We start from the raw sequence: 16,517 nt of genomic DNA, 5'->3' as shown, positions 1-16,517 counted from the left end.
AACGAGCCCTCTCGTATTCGAACGAGCGGAGGTAAAAAAAAATTTATCTGATATTTTAGTCCATGCTGGCTTACACTATCAAGTACTTGCCATATTTTTATCTTTCCGAATCGCAGATAGACGAGGCCCGATGATTTGTATTCTTCGTCAAATCTATAAGCATAAGGCCAATTGTAAAGCTTACGAATTATATAACTCAAGCGAACGATCATTGCTATCAGTTATATACTTTCAGCCGCCATTCTGCATATGGTCATGGGCCTGTGTGAACAATTACGGTCAGATGGCGTCCTGGAGAGTTTCAAGATGCCATGACCGAAAAGTTCCCGTTCGTCATAGACAACAGCTTGACATCGTCGTCTGCAAACTGGTTAATGATGACAACGCTGCAGGTTTATCACGATAGCAATGGAGTTTTGACAGCGCTCCTGGATTTGAGAGTCAACAAAATAAATACTCGGTGGGAATTTCTCGACATTGGCAACAGTGAAGTTCTTTCGAACAGTCCACCCCATGGCTTTGAAGCAAAGATAACGCCAGTCTATGTTTACATTTTCCGAATGTACAGCAACCTGCCTTCTAGACAAGAATCTGTGTTATTGATGATAGCTCTGTCAACAACGCAACGTGAAGGATCTACCGAAGATATTAATCATGCGTTGCTATCATGAGGCATGGAATTGCGGGGAGATCACGAGTATCATACAGTGCTGTGATGGCCTGATGATTACGATATATGAGTAATCTATAAAATGGCTGAGAAATCCTTGCCAGTTCTATGACTGTATGATAGTGACAATCTCGTCAGAGCTCGGCTTAGAGCGGACCTGTACAGCATCTCGAGCTCGTGTTGCTCCGCCAATGTTCATCATCGCAGGCCAAACGGTAGCAACCGATTGAAGTCTATTATCCCTGTAAATAGGCTCGCAATTGCAACTTCTAAGCATAAAACGAGATGTGAAATTCACTGCAAGTGACTGCAGGCGTTGTAGCAATAGCAGAGAGTACTCGAACTAGAAGTCCCCACGGAAATAACACACATGAGCGATCATGTTCTAGTGGCTGCTAGACAATAGAATACCTACTATGGCCATAACTATCCATGTTGTTGCTGCACTTATTACCGTGCTGGCGGGCCGCTGGCACGACTTGGCCTGAATATGCGACCAAGCGCGTTCTCGATATATATATACATCCAGCAGCTCTTGTTGCAGACGCAAAAACAGAATGGGGAAGCGTTGCTCACCGCGGCGATACTCCAATACGATGGCGTAAGCATTCACCGGAGCTTGAAGAGCATGCACTCACATTTGTGACAAGTTCCCGTGGATGCTGAAGATGGCGGTCCGTATCCGCGAGAATTCGTAATCAGTATACCATTCAGGCACAGACAAAGAGCAAAGACAAAATCATGACACGCGACGCGTCTAATGTGCGTTTAAGTGGCTTTTCCCAGCTCGGCAACTCGGCGCTTCGAGCCTTTGAGCCCTCGGTTATTAATGCAATGATCATCGGTCGTTCGTTGTTTTGTGGTCTGCCACCGCAAATGCCACATTGCCCAAAATCTAATTTTAAAAAGGCACGTGGGAAAATATGATTAGTTCTGGGGAAACCTCAAGATGAGCCTAACTTCCCAAGATCTATACATGAACTAAATTTATCACACGGTAATGATGGCCCATGTTTTGCGCGGTTGTCGGCTTACCGCTAATTACTGGACTTTGAGTTATGTGAAGAGCTAAATATTGATTGGCGAACTAAGGCTTTCAGCTTTCCGCTGCCAAAGCATCTCGCTGAACTACACATCGCGCTAACGTCAAGGGGATCCTCGATGGTTCTAGCGGCCGTGGGTGTCCCCCTGCCAGCAACGTCCAGTACGTGATTTTCTCGGCTTGCAGGTGTAGAACCGACAACAACACAACTTGCATCTCTTGAATACGTTGCAAACCCTATGTGATCAGACGATGAAGAGTGGTGTTCTGATGCATCCGCATCTTGCAAGCGTCTTGGACTCCTGTCATAATCGTTCTGCGCGAATGTTGCACGTTTGTCATCGGCAAAGCACTGGCCCAGAATCCGGCTTATGTTTATGATGGTTGCATTTCCTGGCGGTAATACGCCCATGAAACTCAATTTAGAACCAACAGTTCTTATTGCGGCATACTATCTTAATCGAAACCTAGAAAATCGTTGGAATCACAGCTAGTGTTACTTCCAGTAGACGTCGCGGTGCGAGAGGTATCTGGATCGCCGACGAGGTTGACGGACGTTTTGGGCCTTGCTTTGCCTGTACTCATATGCTAAAATTTGGATAGGGCTTGCATACTTGCCATTTGCATACAGTCAGACGTGGGCTCTCTTGGATACGCTTTGGAGGATTCCTTTCGGCGTTCTCGGTGCGTTTGGTCACAGTAGGATGCTATTGATGAGATATGATGAGGCGGTTTGGCAGAAGGAATCAAGTCGTTACACGATGAGCCACTTTGCCTGAAGGGGGGTTGCCCTTGCTCTAGAATCGAAACTGTATTAGCATCTCCTATTAGTGGACTAGCAACCCGGCCTGCTGTCTCCTTGGCCGAGCGCTCATTCTCGGGATTACTGACACTGGGCTTTGGCTGGATTGGCGGCGACACGGTGGCATGTTGCGATTCAACGCGGTTTACGCCGACTATCCGTATTACCAGAAGCTATAGAATCGGTATCTGATTCCGATATTACGAAATATCTTGAGTCTCGCTTGGATCGCTCTCCTGACATTCCTGTCGTTAAGGTTCAGGCTGCTATTTTACTCAACTTTGATATCTCCAATCTTTGAGTTTTGTGTATATTTACCTGGATTACTTAGCAATGTTGAAGTCAAAAACAACTCCCATCCAGACGACATAATCTTCGCAAAATAAGGCAAATACTCCACTTTATGGTTTTGCGCAATTGCGTAGATGATATGCATGGGCAGCTTTCATGACCATCGTCGGGAACGCGGCTTGTTCTAATTTGTTGAGGCTGAGCACCTCATGCATACGTTTTTGACTAATGCAGACTCTTGAATTCTCTGTCAAATTTCATTGCGCTTATGAATTTCATTGGACAGCATGAGTTCACCATGGACTCCAGATCTGGCATGGACATGCCACAAGCGCTACTGGTAAATATTTCTTGGTGCCTTATTTGGTGTCTTGTCTACCTCAACCCTACAATGTAGGCACACCATAACAAAGCCCATAATAAGCGGAATCAGCCATCACGAAAACACGTCTCAGACTAATATGGCTGTGAAGGATTTGTCAGAAGGAACAAAAACCATACGTGAGCAATGTACGGGCTGGGCACCAGATGTGAGTTCAATGTCTCCAAGAATGATTATTGTGACAAATAAATAAAAGAGATAATGGAAGATTTGTCAGTCTCGTTGTAACCACAACTGGAAGGTGAAGTCCCAAGCTCTACGTATCCAGTATTATGGGCGTTGTCTTTCTTTTTGGCCAATCAAAATCTCGCGGTATTCGGATATGTTGGGTATGCCTTCCATCCTTGAGTTTGTGCTTGAGTGTAAGCGCCAGTGCAATGGTCTGGGGCAAAACGGGCTCAACAGTGTTGACCGTGGCACCTGGGGAAGGAGAGAGGAAAATTCGACATGATCGTCGAAGGTCCGCAAGTTTCCTGACCAGTCCCCAGTTGGTTCCAGATAACTTGCCAGCATCGCTCGCACCGTTGGAAGTTATATCTTGCGTCTATTTTCTCACTCTTTTCGTCAGTATATGCGTACGCATATTCACTATGGCTAAAAAGTATGTCATTCCCGCTGGGGGTAACACCTTGGGATTTGCAAAGGCATGATTAAGTTTGGCCACCCATGACTAAGCTGATGTAAGAGCTAAAGAGTAGATGAGGTGGTTAGATTGATTTGAATCGAGTCTTCTGGTGGCCAGATAAAGCTGGGTTTTGATGATGTCGATTTGAATCTGTTCATATCATGAATGGAGCAGTCTAGGGTGGAAAATATATAGCTAAACAGTTTTAGAGGTCATAGGACCATAGTCGACACGCAGTGGCGCATCAGTCACGAATTGCGTGCATAGACATGAGCCTTTACACATGACACGGCAGAGCCTGAGAATGAAACCTACTACTCCAGGACTATGAAAAGAAGACAAGCAAGCAAAGAACTTCGTGCAACCTTGCATGACTACGCTCAGTGGGATATTTTGTGCTTCCGTGTACATTTGACGGGGCAAAAGCCGTTGCTTGTTAAAACCGAATTGATGTTCATACAAACTTTAATATAATCTTGGTCACTGACGGTGTTTGGATAATTGTCAGGTCCCAGACAACGTAGCAGAAGACTCCATGGACACCTCTTAATACTACAAATTGTAAAGATGGACCAATGTGAGGCAAAGTCCTATAACATCTTCTTTGGTGATTACCTCGCCTGTCTTCTTCCTTTTTAACGGCGTGAGTGCTACCCTATGGATAATTCTAAAAAACAAAAATAAGAAAAGGACATATTGTACTTCAGGGCAATCAGGGGCCTTTTATCTCTTGTACTGGTCGCTTTGGCAAAGCAGTGCTGCGGGGTTCTTGTTCTATCTTTTATATTCTCTGCCAACTATAAATCTCCACCGTGGTTGTACAACGATCTCGCTTAAATGCATTGAGTTCATAGCAGGTTAGTGCGGCTTTATCTCCACACGTTTCCGCTGATCGTCTGTCAAGCCCATCATCTCCCACGATTGTTGAAAGACGAAGCAAGACGTTTTGCCCTGCCAAGCGGTCGGCAGGATGGAAATGATGGCAGAAACCCAGCTTCTCCGACTACCTTGGGAGCTCATGTTGAATGTGATGGCATGCTACCTTCCTCTGAACCCGACAACGTTGATACCAACTTCGGACAATGCGACACAGCTCCTGCTGGACTTTAGTACTGTCAACCGAGTAACTCGCGAGTTCGCAGTCCGCAAGATACAACAGCACTGTATAGTGCTTGACACAGACGATAAGCTTCGCCGCTTCTTGTTATGCTTGGAGCTGTCGCGACGGCCGAAACCATTCGATATCCCGTCCGTATTTCACAACATTCACACTATGTATCTTGCGCCGTTCGGCTTGGTCATGGATAATCTACCAACAGCAATGTGGATTCGCGATATTTTCGGGTATACAAGTGAGAGTCTGAAGCGATTGATTGTGGATATGCCATTCGACAGCTTACCGCCATGGAATGACCACCTCAATGTCGGGCCCGTGTTGTTGGAGGGATTCGAGAGACTTGGCAAGCTAGAAGAATTCGTCTGCACCCGCAATGCCGCACGCCTTAGTGTACGTCACGAAGACGGGAGCTCAAAGTCGATCCTATACAGATGGCCAAACCTTCGCCGCCTTGGATTGAACAGACCGTTATGTGACACCGATTTCTGGGAGTGTCTAGCAGATCTACCTCACCTGGAACATGCTATCTTCGCTGGAGCGATGAGCAACCTCGGCGGCGGGAGCGAATTTCGGGAAGTGTACACCCAGCGCGCCAGCCCAGCATCAAGGATTACGTTGGTGCTCGCAGAGGTTAGGGAGTTCATGATTTCGTCAACCAACAACTCGTCCGAGTCTATCGGCTCGATCGAAGAAGACGACCGCATCAGACTTATGGCTTACAAAATACGCATTCCACCGAGAAAGAATTTCTTGGACTCGAACTCGGAGTGGTTGATGGGCACAGCTCTTGCGGGCGAGCTGTGGGATATTCAAGGTCAGCGATTTATTGAAACGCCTCAGCTGTTGGTTCCGCATCCACAAGTAGCGGAACTAGAATAAATTACTGGCTCTGTAGGGAGGGCGCATCAATTTCTTCCCCTAGTCTAGTATCAGACATCACCCAAGTAGTCGTATGAAAAATCTCGGACTTTATCCTTCAACCTGGGATGCCATACTGGCACAACGACGGCTTCTCAACGCTTAATCCCGAGTATGCGTCTCCAATGCTGCAACTCAACTGTCAGTGGCTGGCCCCGCAATGCCCCGCAACCCCGATTCATGGCCCCCCATCCGCCCAGGTGAAAATACAGTATCGAGGAAAACGTGGGGTTGCCTGCAGTTTGTCCGAGGTACAAGCAAACACGAGGTGAATTTGACAAGATACGCAAGATGACAACTCATATCGACAACGCCAATGGTCCTCAGGGAGTAATTAGCATGACGATTGTCAGCAATAGCCTGCTTTTCTACCGAAAGAAGCAGGTCAGTATCGAAAACGCGCAGCGGAGCGCCAAAGTTCCAACCGACGACTTTCCCCAGTTAGGCGCTGGCGCTGGAGCCAATGGTCCCGTTTCGGCGGGATTTTACAAATCCTCCTGGTAACTAACTGTATGTACAAAGTACAGGAGCGCACGTCTTGGCTCGATGTAACAAGTGATCACGAAGAATTCCATCGGGATGAGATCGCGAATGCAACCTTGCAAAGGTCATGGCCCGCCTGCTTGGGGCACAGAAGTGTCAACATGTCTTTATCGGATTTCGAGTAATCTAACCTACATAGTAACTCATCTCTCCGCAAGCCAAGACCAGGCAACTATCAATGCCATCGGCCTTCTGCGGTCAAATAGCGCTGGCTGGTCACCAAGTTAATTGTCTCATCGACTTGATAAGTTCCAACGTTGCTACGCTGGACGATCCTGCTCGCGCAGTAGACAAACCGTACAACACTTGATTTTTATCAGGAGCAATCTATTGCGACGGTATCTCTGGGCCCCCGTCTTTGCAAGAATCAGACACAGATGAGCCGGGCGGACTGCTCGGTGTTTGAATACCTTCCGAATTCACGATCCGCTCAATTTCAAGGTCAGGCTATCCCTGTCACCAATTTCCATACCTCAAGAGTGCTCCCCACAACCGAAGTCTCTTGCCAAACGGAACATGAACATGAACATGAACATGAATATGAACATGCAGCTATGAACTCAATGGTTCCGACTTAGAGAATCTTGATCGCTCATTACCGACATTGCTACACATTCTCTGCACATATAGCAGCACCTGAGCAGTTTTACCGCTTGACCGACTCCCCCCGGCGGCCACCATGCCGGAGAAGCCGCTCACTGTCGCTACATATGCGGCCGGCGCATCTCTGGCGGCCATAACGCTGGTCTACGTCTTCGCCCCGACATACTTCATAGACAGCGAATCCAACTCGGCGCGGAAGAAGGGCGTGGTTGGCCTACAAAACCCAGCCAACGACTGCTTCATCAACTCGGTGTTGCAAGCACTTGCAGGCTTGACCGACCTGCGCGTCTACCTGATCCGCGAAACACACCGAAGGCACATTGACGAGCCCTGGGTCTACGAAGAAGCGGTATCGGATCCGAATCGCAAGGACGCGCCCAAGTGGAAGCTCGAAGGACTGCAGACAGCCATCGTTACCCAAGGCCTTAAGAGCATCCTCGACGCCCTCAACGAGCGACCCATTTATAAGAAAACGATATCGGCCACCGGCTTCGTCAAGGTACTGGAGATTGCCTTCAAGCAACGCATCAGCCGCCAGCAGCAAGATGCTCAAGAGTTTCTACAAGTCGTAGCCGAAAGGCTTTGCGACGAATATCATGCCGGGAAGAGAGCAAGGCAGCACGCGCGGAGGAAAGGCGTGTCCACCAAACCGACCGACGGACCTGCGCCCATAGACACCACCGCTGTAGACGAACGATTAGCCAATCTCGATGTGAACAAGGACGTTGATACGAGTGAAGAGTCGGACGAGACGGAATCGCAATTACCAAAACTCCACACACAGGCCGAGGGAGAATTAGACATCGACGACGAAGATGGCTTTCCTATGGAGGGCAAATACGAAAGTCAGGTCGAGTGCCAGACCTGCCATTTCAAGCCTAGGCCGACCGAGAGCACCTTCTGCACATTGACATTGAATGTCCCACAACAAGGAAGCTCTACTTCGTTGAATGCTTGTCTGGATGGTCTGTTCAAAACCGAGTACATCGACGATTTCAAATGTGAAAAATGTCGTCTGATTCATGCGAAGGAAGCCCTCGAAGCCGACCTGGCTAAAAGCACGTCGGAAGACTTCAAAACTGTGACCAGGAACAGCATCCAAGAGCTGCAGCATGCAATCGACACAGACCCCGAGCGGACGCCCGAAGATGTAGTGCTGCCAGACTCGCGGTATGCCCCCAAACGTAAGATCGCACGGCATACGCGCTTAACCAGCTTCCCGAAAGTATTGGCCATTCATCTATCGCGTTCTATCTACGACTCTAGTATGTCAACCAAGAACTCAGCAAAGGTGGCTTTCCCCGAGCAATTACCCATGGGTGGTCTTCGCAACCAAAAGAAATACAAGCTGCTCGCAACGGTGACACATAAGGGCAACCACCACAGTGGCCACTACGAGTCATTCCGGCGGCAGAACGTAGCTTTGCCGTTCTCGACACCCAACGCTTTCCAGCAATCGACTGCATTCTCCAAGTCGGCACAACCGACCCCTGCTGCGTCACAGGCTGTTACCCCTCAGATCCGTGCTATCCACAGACCTGAAGTGGAAAGTCCATCGGTCTCGACGCCAGATCTTTTGTCTCCCACATCAGTTTCTGGCTCGCCGAATCCTTCTATTGTAGACCTGCCTCAACCATCCGCAGACAGTATACCGAGATCAGTGCCGAGCATTAATGGCCGCTCACCATCTCGCACCCTAAAGAAGCGCGACTCGGACATGAGCTTGAAGTCGGTAGCTGCGTCGGCAAAGTCTACATTGTCCAGGATATCTCAGTCGGCAAGAGGCAGTCGTTCGGGCAGCCCTGCTGGCAAGCGCTCTACCAATGGCACGGTGCACAACTCGAACGGCACGCCAGTTGTCCCGATGGCCTCCGCGGCCAGTGCCAGTAAAACCAAGCGGAGGAAGCAGGTCGAGAAGTGGTGGCGTATCAGTGACGAGAAGGCCAAAGAAGCCAAGACGAGTGAGGTCCTAGGAATGCAGCGGGAGGTTTATCTTCTGTTTTACGAGCTGGACGAACGTTCTGAGCCAGAACCGACCGACTCTTAGGATGAGTTCGCGCTGAGGCGGAACCTGGCCGGTATGGTCGATAGGATACGAGGCGCGGCCATCGCATCCCGAGTTGAAAATGAGTACAGCTGGGAGAAGAAGCGTGGGTATCTTGTCAAACTTCGCGATCTCTTCGGTTACTGGTGGAGGGCATTTGAGCATGGTTATCTCATCACTTGGAGATGGCTTGAGCGACATTTCAAAAACTTGTGGAACGACTCTATGGGGTTCGATGGCGATATGCATTATTATGCTTCCATTCCCCAGGCAGACCACGCCCAGGATAAGATTTCATGGCAGAAGTTTGGACTGGATGGCCCAAGGCCAAAAGTCGAAAATTCGCATGCTGGACGGCGAATTAGCAACAGCTTGCTTGAACCATGGCCGTAAGGGATCAACGATTGTTTCGTTGAGGAAAAACCAGAAAACTCAGACACCGGCGTTGTAGATGCCTGCATTTGCTTTATGGCTGCATTCCCGGAGCATACTTGGAAAGCATGGGCTGGATAAATGCATTTGGTTCAGTAGAAGCGTGATGTGTTCACATGGAATAGTCGTTGCATTGCCGAATACGAGTATACAGCGCATAGCAAGACCACTTGCTTGTGCCCCTAACTAAACATGCGAATTATTCAAGTGGAGGCGGTAGGACAATGACGAGCAGAACCAGCAAGTCGTCCAAGTATAAACTGCCTTGGTATATAATGTCGTCCAATGAGACAACAATACACCGAACATGATCGGAACCTTTTAGAATTTCCACGAATCCAGTGCCGGACAATGTCAAGTCTAATATCGTGAAGGCTCCACCCAGCATCAAGTCCGAGGTTACAATAGGAAACCATCGGGATTCGTTAGGACATCTCCAAGTTACCCGAAGGATAGGTAGTCTTGCATTTGTACAAGAGAAGGCGCAATGCAGTTTCGAACGCAAAATAACATGTGCCTATCGGACCGCCAAAAAGTAGCCACAGATATTGTGTAGTATTCACCTATGCTGGGGCGCTATTAGCTCGGCAAGAACAACGGTATCAATTCCAAAAAGAGTTGTGTTTAGAGACCATATTGACAGGATTAGCCATGCCGCTCCTACGAGCAGAAGACTGACTAGACTGATCTTTCCGCATGTTTCCGTACCTGGTAGGGCTCAATTGGCCTTGGAAAGGTATTTCCCGAAGACCATATCGGCGGGTCACGGAAGGGGGCGAGGGGAAAGTCCTCAAGCTTTCTCGGTAACTGAAAGCACGATGACGATTTAAGTACAAGACCAACCCCACCTTGATTGCTATCGTCGTCCTTTCTATCCAGCCATTTGCGACAAACTGCCATCTCAATTGCTCTGCCAGTGTACAGATCGAAAACCCGAATAGCTTCATTGCTGCCAAACAGATTACCAACCTGAATTTGTCACTACAAGTCCTTTGGAGGCCGCAATCGGTGTAAGTAGTTGATTTTGTGTTTCCTTTTTTTCGCTCATTTTACCCCGCCATGTCATCCCACTCGTCGCGCAAGGGCCAGAGCAGAGGAGCAATCATAGAGCCAGCCAGCCAGCCAGCCAGCCATGCGGGACAGCTCTCGAACGAAGGTATGCAAGAGGCAGATTTTATGTATACTATACCTAGGTATTCTTGCATATCTGTTTGACCGACGCGGGATGTAATTGCTGTTGCCCTGCTGGCCACACACATGCCATACCATACCATACCATACCATACCACACCGTAGGACTTGGCGTCAAAGCTGAGAGAGAAATTGGCTCTACAACAAAGAGTCAGGTCCCACCCCCTCAATCTGAACCAGGCAAAGCGGCATTTAGCACTACAGATTACGTCGATGGTGATTGGGGATCGACTTTTATTCTGGGTCCTGGAGCCAGCAATGAGGCAGGAGCCGCCCCGTCCCGATTTTCAGAGGCAGAGAGCAGACTGAATACAGTCGAGGTAAGACCATGGCCGTGTCATGGCAATTCAATGCTTATCCACCCAACGTAATACGAAGCCTGACGAAGGGACCGTGAAGACGCTGGAAACCCCACCGGATTCGGCCCTGCCCAGAGGATGCGGCGTCTCTTGTTGTCTCTTAGCCCTGTCCTATCGACGCATAGTGGGCTATGACATACCCGTGGATATCGAGAGAGCTTGGGAGAAAAACCCCTCCATTTTGCGTCAAGCTCTGCTCTGGCTCTGGCTCTGGCTCTGGCTCTGGTCTTTGATTCCTGCTGCCGACTGCAATAAAAACCCCGCCAACGAAAAGCTAATATCTCAACCTTTGCTTCTTGCAGTTTTACTTTATTCCAACAAACACTCGATACCCCTCTACCAAACAGAAACAAAACTATTCGTCAGTTGAGATTCGACTGAACTGCTTTGCTCACGATCCTACGAATTCAATCAAGACTAAAAGAGCCCTATCACATCATCTCAAAATGGGTGTCCAAGACGTTCTCTCCCGCAAGTCCGGTGTCATCGTCGGTGACGATGTCACTGCTCTCTTCAACTACGCTCGCGACCACAAGTTCGCCATCCCCGCCATCAACGTGACCTCCTCATCCACAGTCGTCGCCTCCCTCGAGGCCGCCCGCGATGCCAAGTCTCCCATCATCCTGCAGACCTCCCAAGGTGGTGCTGCCTTCTTCGCCGGAAAGGGCGTTGACAACAAGGACCAGTTTGCCTCCATCCAGGGCTCCGTCGCTGCCGCTCACTACATCCGTGCCATTGCTCCCGCATACGGCATCCCCGTCGTCCTGCACACCGACCACTGCGCCAAGAAGCTGCTGCCCTGGTTGGATGGCATGCTCGATGCCGACGAGGCCTACTTCAAGGAGCACAACGAGCCCCTCTTCTCTTCCCACATGATCGATCTCTCCGAGGAGCCCGTCGAGTGGAACATTGAGACCACCGCCAAGTACCTCAAGCGTGCTGCTCCCATGAAGCAGTGGCTCGAGATGGTAAGCTTGCATCCAAAAGACCCCGAAAATCCCGCTCAGAAACTAACGTGAGCTCTGCAGGAAATTGGTATCACTGGTGGTGAGGAAGATGGCGTCAACAACGAGGATGTTGACAACAACTCTCTCTACACTCAGCCCGAGGACATCTGGAACATCTACTCCACCCTCTCCGCCATCTCCCCCTACTTCTCCATTGCCGCTGGTTTCGGCAACGTCCACGGTGTCTACAAGCCCGGCAACGTCAAGTTGCACCCCGAGCTCTTGGGCAAGCACCAGGAGTACGTTACTGAGCAACTTAAGAAGAAGGGCGAGAAGGGCCCCGATGAGAAGAAGCCCGTCTACTTTGTCTTCCACGGTGGCTCTGGCTCTTCCAAGCAGGAGTACCTCGACGCCATCAGCCACGGTGTCGTCAAGGTCAACATGGACACGGACATGCAGTTCGCTTACTGCGCCGGTATCCGGGAATACATGGTGTCCAAGAACGATTACCTCAAGACTCACGTCGGCAACCCCGATGGCCAGGACAAGCCCAACAAGAAGTACTACGACCCCCGTGTCTGGGTCCGTGAGGGTGAGAAGACCATGACCAAGCGTGTCTCCGAGGCCCTTAAGGACTTCAACACGGCTGGCTCTGTTTAAAATATTGTCAAGTCAAAATGAACGAAATGATGACGGCGTTGTTGCGAATCGGGTGAAATATCCACTATGGGCCACGGCTGGGGTTACATGTGCTCAAAAGTCTAGCACAGGTTCATAGGAGTTGAGATGAATTGGAATCAAAGAAATTGACACCCATCTGATATTGCTTGCGCTACGTGAATTTGCTCTATGACTCGATCAAATCCAAGTCAATTCGGGACTTCTTTTCGACATTTCCGTTCGCTGGAATCCGCCCCACTTCGGGCCTGCCCCGCCCCAATCCTAGCCACGATATGCCTCAGGTCCAGATGCTGCCGATGGAGTTCTGAGTCTTATGCATTTAAGTCGCGATTCACCCAATCTCGGAATCCGACCCTTCAGTAATGCAGTACTCGGCTCAAGTACAAAACGGCGTATTCACGATGAAGCCCCCGTAACATATGGACACCCCATCGCTAAAACGCACAAGTGAAAGCAGCAGCCCCAGAGCCTCCGTCCACATCAGCTGGTACAGGCGGAGGAACATGCCACAGTAGAACAGCCCATAACCAGCCGGCAGCACAACACCGTCGCCGCCGCCCCTCTTACAAGAAAAGTCTTGATCCACTGCGCTCTTTAAGAGACTGAACAAACAGCTGATGATGAAGAGGACGAAAATGAAGGTTCCATGTCGCGAAGCGGATTGTGGAACCTGAAATACTTCCGGTATAGCGTGTCTTTCTAACGGGGAGTACAACGTCGATGTTCTTCTAATCGAGAGACATCTCCTTACGTTGGACATTGAAGGCTGATGAATATGCATAATTCCTGCCGTGCACGGTACATACTGGAAAACAGGTTCAGACTCGCGATACAAAGACAGGCGTGAATGTATGAGAGAAAAGAATTTAACAACATGAATGAAAAGAACTTACAAAAGTAATAAAATAAATAAAATAAAATAAAACGCTTAGAAAAAGAATTGCATCGTTGCATCAAGGTTGTTCTCTCATAGATGCATCCCATTAAACACCCCCACGACCTCAGCATCCAGGCGCAGCGCACTCTGGCCCGCCGACCCAGGCAGGGAACGGGAAAAGGAATCAGCACCTGCCGCCAGGCGAACCAGTTCTATCCGCGCCGCCCCCGAGCATCCGGCCCGGAGGGCGAGGAAGAAGCGATTTATTGCCGGGATGGCCGCCGCACACGCCGTTCCTGTACCACGTGCCTCAGGCCCGATAGTCATGATGATGCAGGTGATAATGACGATGATCTCCTGCGACGACCAAAGTCCCAGAAAACGCCGTATAGCCTCATCAATGTAATTCCTTAAGCCTGCACCGGCGCATTCCCGGAGAGGCGTGCCATAAGCTCGTGTACTGGCGAGAGGCTTAGGTATGGCAGTGATGATGATGGTGATGGTGTGGAGGAAGTGCCGATCCGGGGCCTGGGTTCACCCCTCCCTGAGAAGCAAATGGGACATCAATTTCTTGTTTTCAATATGTATGGGATGGAATGGGAAGGAGAGGCACCGCGGAAGGAACTTTCTATGGAGTATTGTGCAAGGCTATGGGGTGGGCATTAGGACTCTGATTTAGAGGCGTAGGGAAAAGGGTTTGACAGCGAAGAGGAGGATGAGAGGAGATAACGCGCTTAAGGGACACTATACTTGAAAGCAAAATGACGGATTCATACTCGGGTTAGGGGACTTAGTTTTTGTTCTGTACGTTTAGAGGTGTCCCGGGTCCGAATGATGAGGTCTGTAATTTGTTTAGTCCGAGACATACTCAACGCTGAAACGCGTCCCCCAAGCGTATACCTTCAAAAGAGTTGGAACTGAAGGATTCATCAATGTGTTGGATTGAAGAAGGTTTGGTACTTTGTAGCTCATAAGACAGGCATCAAAGTATCGTTCGGCTGGTGTATGGAAGAGTACGGATGCATGTCAGTTAAAGCCAACCATGGCGGCCTCTTTTTCGACTGGCTTCAAGTTTCTTGTGGTCGAGGCAAAGCCTGGGTCGAGAAGCAGGTCGTTCGGGGCAGAATACAAGACGACGTGAGCGTTTCCTTCAATCAACTCTAACAGAGATACATGATCAATTGGGTGATGGCACAGAGCCCCTTAGACGTACAGCACGGTGGGTTTTGCTCTAGACTGTGAGGTAGTAACGTATATCCCAACAGAAACACAACAACAGCTTTTGCGCTTAGGTGGCACCAACTATAAGAGGTCTTGAGATATTCCAAGGTAGCTTTGCCTGCTCGCGGTTGTGCACCATATACCATGACAATGATTCGGCGCACAGGGACGCTACTTCATATCAGACGCACAATTCAGCCAAGACCAATTTTTGGGGCCATATATTCATCAATTATATGAAAGTTTTAAAATACTCGCCATCAGATCTGGAAAAGGCTGGTCCAAAATCCTAACTTCCCCATGTACATGATGGTCGAAACCGGATTCCATCTTACATCCATTTTGAAAAGGTCTGGTCATAAACCTATCAGGTGAAAACACCCATGGTATTTTGCAAGGTAGCTGACCGCATACTTGATGCGCTTCTGAGAAGCACTGTCAGGGGTCAGGATGGCGATTTTACCAGGCTTGGCAGTGCTGAAGCCTTTTTTGAGAAGGGTCTCGAAGATGTGTGGAGGATGGCAGCGCCAGAACGGTCGCAGAACCGCGAGCTGTGGTCTTGGGCATTTTCGAACCTCTTCGACGTCACAAATACCATAGGACTAGCAACTTCATCATGCTTTTGGTTGTGTTCACTGAACCAAAAAGTCTGCCCGGCTGCCTTAGGCTTGCGTGACATGGCTGTCTGCTGCACCATCGACGGTCGCACAGATAGCCACGGCGTCGCGGATAGTATCACAAGCAAGTTTCTCCTTTAGTTGATCGAACTGTAGGCTCTCCTCCGCCGTGAAATCATCACCTGCGCACCACTTGAGGGCCAGCTCCTCGAGTTCTCGATATGGTGCATTCTCGACTCTACCATCGAGGCGAATCTTGGCTCTTTGCTACATGGGAACGCCTAGAGAAAGCCAGCTTGCTTGGGAGCCAGCACTTATGGTATCCACTTTGAGGGCCGGTATGTATTTTTTGTGTACGACAGATGTCGACCGCTGGATGCTGTGCGGTTTTACGAGAGGCTGCAAGATTCTATGGCGGCGCAAATGCCTTACTCCTCGGCGAGGGATGGGGGACGAGTTGTATTATGTAATAATGCGGCTGGAGAGCGCTGTATAGTGGACGAATGCGGGCCTAAGGTTTTAGTTACAGGATAGGAGTAACGAGGGTGTAACATTAGGTAAGCCTCAGTACATTGTAGCGCTTATAGAGAAATTGGTGGGTGAGAAGTGGCTTAGGCGGGTGTAACGCCAGATGATGTTTCTATATAGACAGGCGGGCGGGGAGGCCTTTGAGTGGTTAGCGAGCGTCAGTCATCGTTCTGCAAAGAGAGTAAGGCGTTAGGAACAACTATATGATATGAAGAGGTTGACCGGTCAGTCACGTCTCGTAAGGAGGTTGGCCGGCCAGTTGTGCCAGTTAAAGAGGCGGGGACGCGTATATCGGTAGACGGAAGAGGTAGATAGAGTGCCCATATGAGAGCAATATAGTAATGGAAGGCGTACGTGAGACAGAGTATCTGTAAAGCATGTGTGGGTTTTATTTCAAGCGTGAAGTATTGCACATAGTCGAGTCAGTGTTCCGCTAGCTTTCTTTAGTCTGGCTTTCTAAATTACACTTTTGAACACACACTAACAACTAAACCCACTATACACGAGACCCACTTTGTGAAAATAGTCAATATACACTGTAACCCAACACGAAGAATCAAAGAGCACCCCCGGAGAGAGGGCCAAGACTATAAAGACTCGGCATAGGCCTAGGCTATGCCAAACGCA

At 49.3% G+C, this 16,517-nt stretch overlaps 5 protein-coding genes across 5 annotated transcripts; 4 read left to right on the top strand and 1 right to left on the bottom strand.

Annotated features, from left to right (window-relative positions):
- Positions 1–911: 911 nt before the first annotated feature.
- On the top strand, positions 912–1,423 carry BKA67DRAFT_95958 (uncharacterized protein). The gene is made up of 2 exons (XM_046109567.1): positions 912–1,031; positions 1,086–1,423. The coding sequence occupies exon 2, from the start codon at positions 1,103–1,105 to the stop codon at positions 1,334–1,336; it is 234 nt and encodes a 77-aa protein (XP_045952693.1). The 5' UTR covers positions 912–1,031; positions 1,086–1,102; the 3' UTR covers positions 1,337–1,423.
- A 3,368-nt stretch (positions 1,424–4,791) lies between these two features.
- On the top strand, positions 4,792–5,808 carry BKA67DRAFT_541160 (uncharacterized protein; the record flags this gene model as incomplete). Its single annotated transcript, XM_046100881.1, has 1 exon — positions 4,792–5,808. The coding sequence occupies one exon, from the start codon at positions 4,792–4,794 to the stop codon at positions 5,806–5,808; it is 1,017 nt and encodes a 338-aa protein (XP_045952692.1).
- A 1,261-nt stretch (positions 5,809–7,069) lies between these two features.
- On the top strand, positions 7,070–9,040 carry BKA67DRAFT_526422 (uncharacterized protein; the record flags this gene model as incomplete). The annotated part of the gene is made up of 1 exon (XM_046098751.1): positions 7,070–9,040. One exon carries the CDS (start codon positions 7,070–7,072, stop codon positions 9,038–9,040), a length of 1,971 nt encoding a protein of 656 aa, XP_045952691.1.
- Positions 9,041–11,465: 2,425 nt separating this feature from the next.
- On the top strand, positions 11,466–12,626 carry BKA67DRAFT_526423 (fructose-bisphosphate aldolase, class II; the record flags this gene model as incomplete). The annotated part of the gene is made up of 2 exons (XM_046098752.1): positions 11,466–11,987; positions 12,048–12,626. 2 exons carry the CDS (start codon positions 11,466–11,468, stop codon positions 12,624–12,626), a joined length of 1,101 nt encoding a protein of 366 aa, XP_045952690.1.
- Positions 12,627–12,702: 76 nt separating this feature from the next.
- BKA67DRAFT_583453 (uncharacterized protein) lies at positions 12,703–13,588 on the bottom strand. The gene has a single exon (XM_046104071.1). It carries the CDS (start codon positions 13,426–13,428, stop codon positions 13,024–13,026), a length of 405 nt encoding a protein of 134 aa, XP_045952689.1. The 5' UTR covers positions 13,429–13,588; the 3' UTR covers positions 12,703–13,023.
- Positions 13,589–16,517: the final 2,929 nt, after the last annotated feature.

This window comes from Truncatella angustata, assembly GCF_020726525.1.
Source record: "Truncatella angustata strain MPI-SDFR-AT-0073 chromosome Unknown BKA67scaffold_10, whole genome shotgun sequence".
NCBI lineage: Eukaryota > Fungi > Ascomycota > Sordariomycetes > Amphisphaeriales > Sporocadaceae > Truncatella > Truncatella angustata.
The sequence above is the reverse complement of the archived record's forward strand: the minus strand, read 5'-3'. Positions and strand labels throughout refer to the sequence as shown.